The sequence below is a fragment of the Watersipora subatra genome, chromosome 1, assembly GCF_963576615.1.
Source record: "Watersipora subatra chromosome 1, tzWatSuba1.1, whole genome shotgun sequence".
Taxonomy (NCBI): Eukaryota; Metazoa; Bryozoa; class Gymnolaemata; order Cheilostomatida; family Watersiporidae; genus Watersipora; species Watersipora subatra.
This window is the reverse complement of record NC_088708.1, coordinates 49,315,610-49,327,942: the sequence shown is the minus strand read 5'-3', so window position 1 is coordinate 49,327,942 and position 12,333 is coordinate 49,315,610. Positions and strand designations below refer to the sequence as shown.

At 34.0% G+C, this 12,333-nt stretch overlaps 1 protein-coding gene across 1 annotated transcript in view; it reads right to left on the bottom strand.

Moving 5' to 3' along the window:
* The window catches only part of LOC137388477 (uncharacterized), a 59,959-nt gene that overhangs the window by 37,927 nt on the left and 9,699 nt on the right, over positions 1 to 12,333 (bottom strand). Inside the window, exons 6-7 of the mRNA XM_068074966.1 lie at positions 9,941 to 10,115; positions 8,930 to 9,031 (exon numbers count right to left, since the gene is read on the bottom strand). Coding sequence (XP_067931067.1) covers positions 8,930 to 9,031; positions 9,941 to 10,115 — 277 coding nt within the window. The remainder of the gene's footprint in view (positions 1 to 8,929; positions 9,032 to 9,940; positions 10,116 to 12,333) is intronic.

Sequence of the window (12,333 nt, the reverse complement as noted above, 5' to 3'; positions counted from 1 at the left end):
TATTGTTTTTGGCACTTTATTTTGAATTTTATTAGTTCCTTCATTCTCTCTTACAAAATTGTGAAATTTTGAGTTTTGAGTAATTCTATCATATGACTTGTAAAGTCATGTGATAGAATTACTTTGAGTGTAGAAGTCAGTATTTGCTCTAAGTTTACATAATTTGATGAAAAATTCAATTGCTTAGATAAGGGAAAGAAGAGAGCTGATCATATTTAATTGCAACTGTCACTTGTTGATTAAAACTACAATTGAGTCGCAATACTTCAGTCGTATAAACCATCACATTTAATTTAATGTTAGAATACCTAGATACCCTTACCATCACCATAGTCCTGATTTTATATCACAAGCAGGAGAGGACAACACTGAGATGATATAGATGACAAACTCACAGCTTGAAGGTTTAATGAACGTACTGTCCTCAACTAAATACATCTATGTCTCTTTGAAATGCAATCTTAAATCTATGGTAAATATTTTTTCATTTGTTAAATATCTAACTAGCTATTGCCTTTACTTTATGGAAGTAAATATTAATAATAATAATATTAAATATTAATTGTGTAAAATGATGTTAGAGATAATCAGCTTTATAAAAATTTTACCATAACTATTACTTTTTTCATAAAAAAATATTCCAAACTGTGTTCAAGTTATGAATTCAACAGAATTTGATAGTTTTTTTTTACTTTCGCAAAAAAACACTACACCTGAACCAACCAAAGCTGGTATCCCTTTGTATCGAAAACTGATAAAAAAGATTTGAACGATTTCAAAAATTATGCTTCATGGTTATGCTACCTGATATGGACAGCTATGACCAACCCTTATGCTGAGGAGCTAAATGTATTTTTAAATATTTTCTGTTTATATTACTCTAATCTTATCTCTGATCTGTCTACATTGCTACTTCCCCAAAAAAGCCACAATTATACCCAGACATCAACACCTTGTCAACAATACCTTATACAAGACACTAACACCTTGCCAACAATACCTTATACCAGACACCAACACCTTGCCAACAATACCTTATACCAGACATCAACACCTTGCCAACAATACTTTATACAAGACACCAACACCTTGCCAACAATACCTTATACCAGACATCAACACCTTGCCAACAATACTTTATACAAGACACCAACACCTTGCCAACATTACCTTATACAAGACACCAACACGTTGCCAACAATACCTTATACCAGACATCAACACCTGGCCAACAATACCTTATACCAGACACCAACACCTTGCCAACAATACCTTATACCAGACATCAACACCTTGCCAACAATACTTTATACAAGACACCAACACCTTGCCAACATTACCTTATACAAGACACCAACACGTTGCCGACAATACCTCATACCAGACACCAACACCTTGCCAACAATACCTTATACCATACACCAACACCTTGCCAACAATACCTTATACCAGGCACCAATACCTTGCCAACAATACCTTATACCAGACATCAACACCTTGCCAACAATCCTTATATCAGACACCAACACCTTGCCAACAGTACCTTATACCAGACACCAACACCTTGCCAACAATACCTTATACCAGACACCAACACCTTGCCAACAATACCTTAAACCAGACACCAACACCTTGCCAACAATACCTTATACCAGACATCAACACCTTGCCAACAATACTTTATACAAGACACCAACACCTTGCCAACATTACGTTATACAAGACACCAACACGTTGCCGACAATACCTTATACCATACACCAACACCTTGCCAACAATACCTTATACCAGACACCTACACCTCGCCAACAATACCTTATACCATACACCAACACCTTGCCAACAATACCTTATATCAGACACCAACACCTTGCCAACAATACCTTATACCATACACCAACACCTTGCCAACAATACCTTATATCAGACACCTACACCTCGCCAACAATACCTTATACCATACACCAACACCTTGCCAACAATACCTTATATCAGACACCTACACCTCGCCAACAATACCTTATACCAGACATCAACACCTCGCCAACAATACCTTATACCAGACACCTACACCTCGCCAACAATACCTTATACCATACACCAACACCTTGCCAACAATACCTTATATCAGACACCAACACCTTGCCAGCAATACATTATAAAACCACGTTATGCAAAAAAGAGCTTTTTCTTTCAATACGCATAATTTACTTTACTATTTTTGCGTTTTGGTCTCCAGGTCTAATATGATTAAACTGAAACTGACCAGTGTAAATAATGTTAATATCTATCTATAATAATAAATCAAACATTTTATGTTTGCTTTTCTCTGACAGAAAACAGATAGTCCAATGCAAATGTTTACCAAAGGCATGCTAAGTTGTTTTCGAATCTTGTATGAACTCAACCACCTACGGACTCTATTGATCAAACTTGAAACTAGACCCTTCGTAAAATAACAGCTGTTTGATAAGGAAGAGGGAAACTTCATAACGCCGGCACTTAAAAACAGGATCTTATAATTGCACCTACATGTAGTTCCTTTTCACAGAAATAATCTCTATTCTAAGCACCTTATCAAATTGCAGTGATTCAGTGTTTATAAATGATTTTCCACAGAGCATTCGCCCAATAGATTTAGAACAACAAATTATCTCTTTAATGAGAATCAAAATATTTCTTTCAATATCACTTTTCCGAAAGTGATTCATTCACTCATCTCAATAAACCTCCCTTGCAAACCTTTGTTGACCAAGTAGTCTCACAATAAAGCTGCCAGTTGCATTACTACTTGCAATGCAGTTATAGAAAGACATATTACTACTTGCAATGCAGTTATAGAAAGACATATTACTACTTGCAATGCAGTTATAGAAAGACATATTACTACTTGCAATGCAGTTATAGAAAGACATATTACTACTTGCAATGCAGTTATAGAAAGACATATTACTACTTGCAATGCAGTTATAGAAAGACATATTACTACTTGCAATGCAGTTATAGAAAGACATATTACTACTTGCAATGCAGTTATAGAAAGACATATTACTACTTGCAATGCAGTTATAGAAAGACATATTACTACTTGCAATGCAGTTATAGAAAGACATATTACTACTTGCAATACAGTTATAGAAAGACATATTACTACTTGCAATGCAGTTATAGAAATACATATTACTACTTGCAATGCAGTTATAGAAAGACATATTACTACTTGCAATGCAGTTATAGAAATACATATTACTACTTGCAATGCAGTTATAGAAATACATATTACTACTTGCAATGCAGTTATAGAAATACATATTACTACTTGCAATGCAGTTATAGAAAGACATATTACTACTTGCAATACAGTTATAGAAAGACATATTACTACTTGCAATGCAGTTATAGAAATACATATTACTACTTGCAATGCAGTTATAGAAAGACATATTACTACTTGCAATGCAGTTATAGAAATACATATTACTACTTGCAATGCAGTTATAGAAATACATATTACTACTTGCAATGCAGTTATAGAAATACATATTACTACTTGCAATGCAGTTATAGAAATACATATTACTACTTGCAATGCAGTTATAGAAAGACATATTGTTTTTATTGTTTCGTCAGGTGAGTTTTTATGGGTTCAGAGAGTCAAGGTCATTGATGAAGCCGCAATTCAACACCCAAACTATTGTAAAGAACTATTACTCTGGCAGTCATGAGAGCTCATCGGGTGTAATAACTATCTGCATAATTATTCCAAAATAAGGCAAGATGGTTGCTTGGTGCAGATGTCAGAGTGTCAGTCTACCAAACTGAATGTAGATAGTTTAAATCTTATATGATACGATCTTTTTTTCAACATCTACCCTTTGGCTTCGGGAAAACAGAAGGACAGACAGACTGAAAAATGCAGCTTTTATATAGTAAATAAATCGTAAATAAATAGTAAGTGTAATTTATTTTTAATTTGATATTTTTAGTATGCGAACTTCTCGTCTAATGGCTCCTGTACAGTCTCGTAACGTTGAAACGGTAACTGTATTTCGCTAGAAGATAAAGCGAAGGCCTTTGTTTATAGCTATTCAGTTGATCTTGTTCAACTCTACAAGGAAGCCGCTAATGTGGTGATAGAAACATTTCCTTGTGAGTAACATTTGAATTATACATAGTCGCATTCCTTGGACAGCCATGCCAAAAGTAGATGAAGCAAAAGAAACAGGTCTTGCCAATCCTGCTTCTGCAAAGAAGTTGCAATGAACAACACAAAAAACCAGGAAAAAACTACATAGGCCGAAGTCCTCTAAATGTTGTTCCTTATTGGATAGTTTAGACAAGTGGCTGTTGACAAATGTCAATGATCTTGTGATATGAAGGAGTGCCAACAATCACCAACATTTTTATAAACAAGTATAGGTTGAGTTATGATTAAAATATATTGACCATAAGAAAAAGCCGATACCATGTGTATAAACATTTTAATAGTTTTTATTCGAAGTCGTTGTTGTCTGTGAGAGCTTACTGAAGGTTCAGACATAATGACTTAGATGCAGAGACGATACAATGATCAACAAAGTTTAAAGACTCATACAACTTCAATACACTTATTATTATTATTATTAATATTATCTTATTTTCCTACAATCGTTGGATTTTTGGTACGCCATCACCTGGTGAAAACTAACTCTGTGGTAACATCAATCTCTTGCACACATCTTTCTCGCTCTCGACACTTCAAATCAATACTAAGCAACATATTACATGGTAAAGGAGTAAAATTATTAATTCTGTTATTATCACAATATAAGGTAAATTCTTATCATCATGTCAACAAATGTTTTATCACTTAGTGTCTGGATAAGGAAAGCATCAAGTTGTAGTAATAACCAAATAATATAAAAAAACACGAAGTCCTTGGGTTACAGCGAATTCAAATTATGCTGTTTCAAGGTTATGAATGAAGGATAAATACGCTTGGTTATGCTTGTGATGGAGGAAGACATCATCAGTGCATCATTCAGTTTCAGTGATACAATATTGATCTTATTGATCTTATTGATCTTATTGATCTTATTGATCTTATTGATCTTATTGACCTTATTGATCTAAGCAATTTAATCGTGATGAAGTTTTATCGATTTTAATCTAGAAACATCTTGGCAATCAGATCACCTCAAACATCAACAACAATCGCAAATGATAAAAAGTACCTGATAATTTCTGATAAAATCTACAAGTTTGTGTAAGTTTATCTGGAAAGTAAGCAATTAATTAATGCTTTTTGTGCCATTGTTTCCAGTTTAATTTTGTAAAACTACAAAACAAATTAATATCTAAATTACAATTAATGCCTTTCAACTGTATAATAATACAGTTGAAAGGCCCACTTGGCCACTAATTAAGAAAATCTTTCACAAAACTGGGTATTAATAAATTTGTAGAGAGCCTAATCAATGACATAGTGCTATCTTATGGTAAATTCTAGGTGCTACTGAAAGTACACACCAGCTTGTTTTCTATTGCAATCATTATTTTTAATTTTTTTGCTAGCAAAAGTACAGTTTTACTCAACTGGGTATATAAAACAGAGAAGCAAGCACTGGTTAACAAAGCCAACGTCAAGTGATTCGTGTGCAAAAGCAGGAAAAGATAAACAGTAAGCTCTTTTCTATTCTGCCACAGTGTGATACAATTTACTGTCAGGTATGAAAGGGTTGAGAGATTCTTCTCTATTTAACATTTTTAACTTCAAGCTTTGAAGTTAAGTTAAATTTGCGCTTCCACTTGGGCTACTGGTGTATGAAAGAGTTTGATCTGAGAATTTCGTTAATAGTTTGGTTAAACACATTGAACTTTAAACAACACTTATGAATTTTTTGAAAAGCATGAACGACCTAGTTCCATAGATGTGTTACCAAAATTAACTCTATGATTTGCTACTGAATATATTAATTGGTACTGAATGTCCTACAGGTGGGCAGCGCACCTGTTTTATTAGTACTAGTACACTGGCGGTCCCGTGTAATATGTAATATATATTACATGATAAAATATAATATGTAATTATCATGTGTAATAACTATGTGTACAATTATTCTACTATGCAGCAAGGTATAGAGTGGTACAGCTGGTAGCCTGCTTGGCTGCTAAGGTGAATATTATAGTTTGATTTCTGTGCAATGCATTTTATTGCCTCTAATCGAGGCTTCGAACGAATGAACGGCCGGACACAAATTATCGAATGAAACGGCTATTTCATTCCTAAACTTTAATAGCTATAGTAGCTGGACAAACCGAAGTACACACATACACACATACTTTGAGATTCGTATAGATTAAGTCAAGGCTGCTCATTCAATTTTATTTGAGTGAAAGTTCTGAATAATTCAGTTTTATTTGGTAATGCTTTCGATCTATTTCTTAAAGTTCAAGTCAAAAACACTACATATGTGTACTACGACTGACGATGTACAGAAGACACTTTTTCTGATATAGTTACGGTTCATTTCATGTTGTCAAGGTGTCGGCATCGTGTAATATTTTTTGGCAGAACTTATCAACTAAAGAGCTGTGGTGATCTAAAGGTGTACATCAAGTTTTTGACCTCATGTAAAGTTCCCACTATCAGCTCTTCAGTGGTAATCTGTAGAGTTGCCCACTATCAGCTCTCTAGGGGTAATCCAAACAGCTGGTTTCTCATAGAGGGCACTCAGTACGAGTTATATAACAGTGGTCGTTATGATTTTATCTTTATGATTTTAAGATGTTCGACCGTTGAAATGTTCTTGTCGAATCAATACAACTAGTGTCAGATTTCCTCAAAGGACTATTGTCAGGCAATTCTCAACCTTCCCAACTAGAATAAGGAAGTTGTATCAAATGTCATCATGTGTTGAATCAGATACAAACAAGAGTTGAATGTTTCCTTTTATCATCTCTGCAGCCTTGTGTTATGAACTCTTTAGGTAAGCGGTCACACCTTAGCTCTTTTTTCAAAAAACAATTTATGTTTATCAAGTTAGTTGATGTTTTCATTCAACAGTCATATAATTTATATACTACATTATTGGCCATATTTTCATTTCAAAAAGAAATATTCTCCAAACTGCCATTCAAGAATCATTAAACAACAAAAAACACAAAAAAGGGCAACAGTTAGCCAATGAAGTCGAATATAGCGGTTAAAATACTTTTCTCTGCTCAGAGTATGGAAATTAAGTGAAAGATTGTTAAAGCAGCTAGCAATGATATTTTCAAAATAATTGTTATGAGTTAATTGTTGAAATGAGGTAAAAACTTGTAACCGACATGTAAAAAATGAGGACACAAACCATAAAATATCTTGAAACCTATAATTTGTGTGAAATAAACATCTAGTATAGGCAGAGTAAGATGACTCAACTTTCAAACTGTTTAGCTGATCACGCTAAGCATGCTGACAAAACATGCACGAAAACGTGATGATTTTAGTAGCCTCCATCTGATTGGCTACAACCTTTCTTGGCTAATTGCCATGAAAAGATTAAAATGGTTCCAACAATAGAAAAAGAAGCTGTAAACAGAAGCTTATCAAGTGCAGAGACTAAAGGCAAGTGACCTTGATAACTACCCTAAGGGGGAAATTGTGGAAAACTGCGGGCAAAGAAGTTCAATAGATACAACTAATATTAGTCAGAATCAACAGACTTGCAGACTTGCATCCATATTCTGATTTATGAGACAAGAAAGGAAGATGAAAGAAGCTTGCAGACGTGCATTAGATAAATATGCATCATCAAATGAAACAAGGAACAAAATGTACCAGCTATAAAATCGGCAGCCATAACCAACATTTAATATATTTACCTGCGAACTGTTCTAATTAACTTTGTTTATTTTAATCATCAACTTTTGCGGCCATGAAAACTACTGCTAGTATTAATTCAGTTATATCAGGTATAGAATCAGGTATACATCAGGTATAAAATACAAAAGGTTTCGTCCACTACACTGCTTGACAATTTGGTACTTCGTTATGCTACTATGGTTGGTTATCAATGAATTAATGAAAGTGGATTTTATTGTTATTTATTTTATTTAAACTATTTTATTTAAGTGAACCAAGAGCTCAAGTTATATCAAACTATATAGCTACTCTCTATATAGTGTGTCTACTCTGCATGTTTCATGATGTGTTCACCTGCAGCATGGCATGCGTGTTTTACAAACTTTATGCACTAATAGCTTTTCCATATTTAAATCTATATTAAAAGTAACTTTTGATTTGCCCTGTCTATCTATGCTGAAATGCTGTTCACTCAAGTCTATTGATGCCTCCACGGTATTTTATACAAGCCCATACGGCAAAACATGTTTCACAGGATACAAAAGATGAAAGCTGTATTGGCAAATAGCTATTCCATTATAAAAAAATTTTCACACTTCCGTCATTCCTATTTCGATTTGACAAGACAGAAATGCGCCCCTCTGACCTCTGGCATAAAATCCCTTAAAAATTCAAAATTCTTTTTTAACGAAGCGTGTGGGCTTATCCGCAACAGGCGAAAAATGTCCTTTTCGCCTGTTGTTTTCCCCCATGTCTTTTTCGCCGTGGTTTTCATATGTCTATGAAAACACTTGTCATACAGTAACTCAATGTGCACACAATTCCAAATTCACATTATCTGCGCAATGGAAACAGAGTGCGTGTAAACACAGAGAAATTATTTTTAAACATAGCTTGTATTTCCCAGAATAACTTTAGATTTGTGTGAGCAGATGAAAAGGAACTAACAAACAAGGGCATTAAGCGTAAAATTGGTGATAAGCGCGTTGCCAGCCCAAACGAGGAAAACAAAAGCAAACAATATGTGATCAGCTGATTAGAAGACATTGCCAAATGTCACCATGTCTAAAGGCTGCAGCGGCCCTGATAAGAATGATTTACCTCTCTGCGTAGGATGGGTTTTATCAGCAATAAGAGCATTATATGGTACTGCTATTCCTGTGTAGGCAATCACGGACAAAAGATAACATCCAGCATAGGTTCCTGAATAAGAGAGGAACAAGGAATAACTAGAGAGCCCTACCTAGCTGGTGATTGATCACACCTACTGCAGCTTTTTCTTTTCTCAGAAAGTTGCCGCTACATTCGATAAGGAAAAACGCTTTGATGTGAGTCAAAGATTTAAATTTACGCAAAAATGTGGTTTTTTTCGAACTCCTCCTATAATTTTGGTTGAGAGTTGAGGAAGAACCAACAATGCTGATTCACTAAACTATAACAAGTGTGACATCACACGGATAAATAAATCAATTAGCAAAACAAAAAATTATGCTAAGTTTTAATAAATAATTCTAAAGATTTGTATGCAGATTGTACCATTTATGTACCATTTATGTACCATTTATGTACCATTTTAGCAAATAGAACTTGGATACACACTGCTACTGATGAATACAGAATAAATTATAAATAAATTGAATCATGCTACAATCAGAAAATTTTAGTGCAATGTCTCTAATGTGCGTGTACAATGTAATGTGCAATGTCTACAATGTACATGTATAATGTGTACAATGTAATGTACAGTCTACAATATGCATGTCGTGGGCTGAGCGCAAAATTGTTGTAACTTCTCTTTTGTGCTATATGAAATTACAACAATTTTACGCTCAGCTCCCGATGTACAATGTAATGTACAGTCTACAATGTTCATGCACAATGTAATGTGCAATGTCTACAATGTACATGAATAATGTAATGTGTACAATGTAATGTCCAATGTCTACATGTACATGTACAATGTAATGTCCAATGTCTACAATGTACATGTACAATGTAATGTACAATGTCTACAATGTACATGTGTTGTACTATTAAATTAACTAATGTTGCACTGTTAACGTAGGTACTATTATAGTACCGTGTACATTAAAGAAAGGAGAAGGAAGTTACCCATATAGCCTGTGATCTGTCCTGAAGAGATGAAGTCAAACAGCGGAAATCCTACGGAGCCCGTTTGAGACACCTCTTTTTCGCCGTCAATCCTGACGTGCGGGCCACCAAGGCTAAATGACTCACTATAATTAGCATATGGCTTGCATCTTCTTGCCGTCAAATTAGGATGACACTGGAGAAAACAGCAAAACCAATTCTGTAGTACATGTAAAAGAGTAAAATTTGTTAATTTAACACACCCATTTCTAAATATTTGTGAATAACTATAAAGATGGGACAACTACCGTAAAAACAATAAAATCCAAGTTGCATCTTGCGTTGTGAAGGTTCTGATGTCCAACATATGTATTTGCCTTACCAAATGTTTGAATTTCTGTTTCATAAATGCAGTACATTATAGTATGACGTTACGCCAACAAATAATACAAAGTATACACATAACCAGAGTTGGAAGAAGTAGTAGAAAAACTGACTAGGTGTGTATATGGCAAAAACGTACCATATTAGAGAAATTTATGTGATAAAAATTATACAGAAAGTATAAGTAGCTTTTTCAAATATTTTCAAATACTTATTAACTAATTTAAAGGTTGACTTGCAACAAAATTCACATTACAGTTATTTGATATTTGAACTTTTAAGAGCGCTTTTGAGCTTTTAAGAGCTTGTAATCACATTTGTACATATTTTGCACCTACAACAGAGTAAGACATGGTGAATCTTTTGATACCAAATAACTGTATTGTAAATTTTATTGCAAGTCAACCTTTAAGCTTTTAAAATTAGCAATTAAACTATGATATAACACGCTTGGAAAGCAAAAATTTATATAGATAATAAGCAGAGACCAACAAATATTTACACAGTTTGTTCAGCTATATATTTAATTGAATTTTTGTATCAAGTTTAAGTCTTGCAAATTCAACCTGACTAAATCAAGACAGTTTCTGTTATGTATTCAGTGACATGCCCTTGCAAGTTAGATGCCAGCCAAAAGCAAATGGAACTCAAACAATATCTACATTTTTTATAAATATTATTGTTAACTTACACCTAATACAAAAAATATATTAACAAACGAACTAGGTAGCTTTGCTAAGAATGTACCGAGGGGGGAAGTGATTTTGATGGTTTTGTAAGGAGTCTGAGGTGGATTGCCATCGCATTTATTTATAGTAGGTATAGAAAAGAGAGCTGTATGACTTGTTCAATCGTAATAACAGTTAACAAGAGGCAATTGATTGTAAAGGAAGTAAGTCAAGGGTGCCTATTAAAGTCATAAAGTAAACTTACATCACAATAGTATCAAGGGACACCCCCAGGCTGTAAATGATTTCCTTCTACTCTCTATAGAGTACATGACATGAGTTTAGTAACCACGCGCACTATGGCTAGCAGGGGAGATAACTCAACATTTAATATGTAGGACTTGCACAATTAATTGCCACACAATACATTTCTCTATGAATCAGTAAGCACTTGCAGAGGTTTTGTACAGCTGGCAGAAAATGGGAGGGGATAACTTCCTATGTACATCTACTACAGAATGTTGTGACACAATACATTTCCCTTGAATTCAAGCAATAAAAATTCAGTAGCTTTGTATATTCATTTATCTAAACCATAACAAAAGCTACAAAGAAGTTTATTAATTATGACTATTTATAACTATCAACAATACTCACTCTCAAAATGTGTCAAAGAATAGAAACTTTTTTATGTGAAATAAATTATTTAATAAAGAGAATGATTGTGATGGGATCATAACAAGGAAAATGTAAAAACAGCAATGATGACATAACAGGTGAGAGAATTAAACCGCTATAAGTCGAAACATATCAGAAGAAATCGGTAGTAGAATTTCATCCTGCAGATCATCTTACAAAATTGTTGCTACAGTGATTCATTATTTCCAAGCTACTGATATACTTTAAATTGTATATATTGTATATATATACTGTATATATACAATATACAGTATATATATACTATATATACACTGCGTACTGATATGTTCTAATATACATGATGAGATGGAACTACTGCTTTAAACATAAAATTAAAAGCAATTGGCTGAAGATTCCGTTTCTAAAGTGACTCATCCGTGAAAAGGCTAGCACCCAGAATGGAAGGTGAATCATTGTGGGGAGGGAGGGGGTGGAAGGGCAGGCATCAAGGAGTCAAGAGTTCAAAGCCAGTCATAAATGGTTTTGGCAGCTTTAAAAAATGAGGTTAGCATTCATTCTGTTATTCATCATAAAGAGGCGTCGAGGGCTGATGTCACGGAGGTCAAAACATTTTGTTCATGATAAAGTATACTTGCCACAACGACTCTTCTATTATGTTGAAACAGGAAACAGGATTATTTAAAGGTTGACTTGCAACAAAAC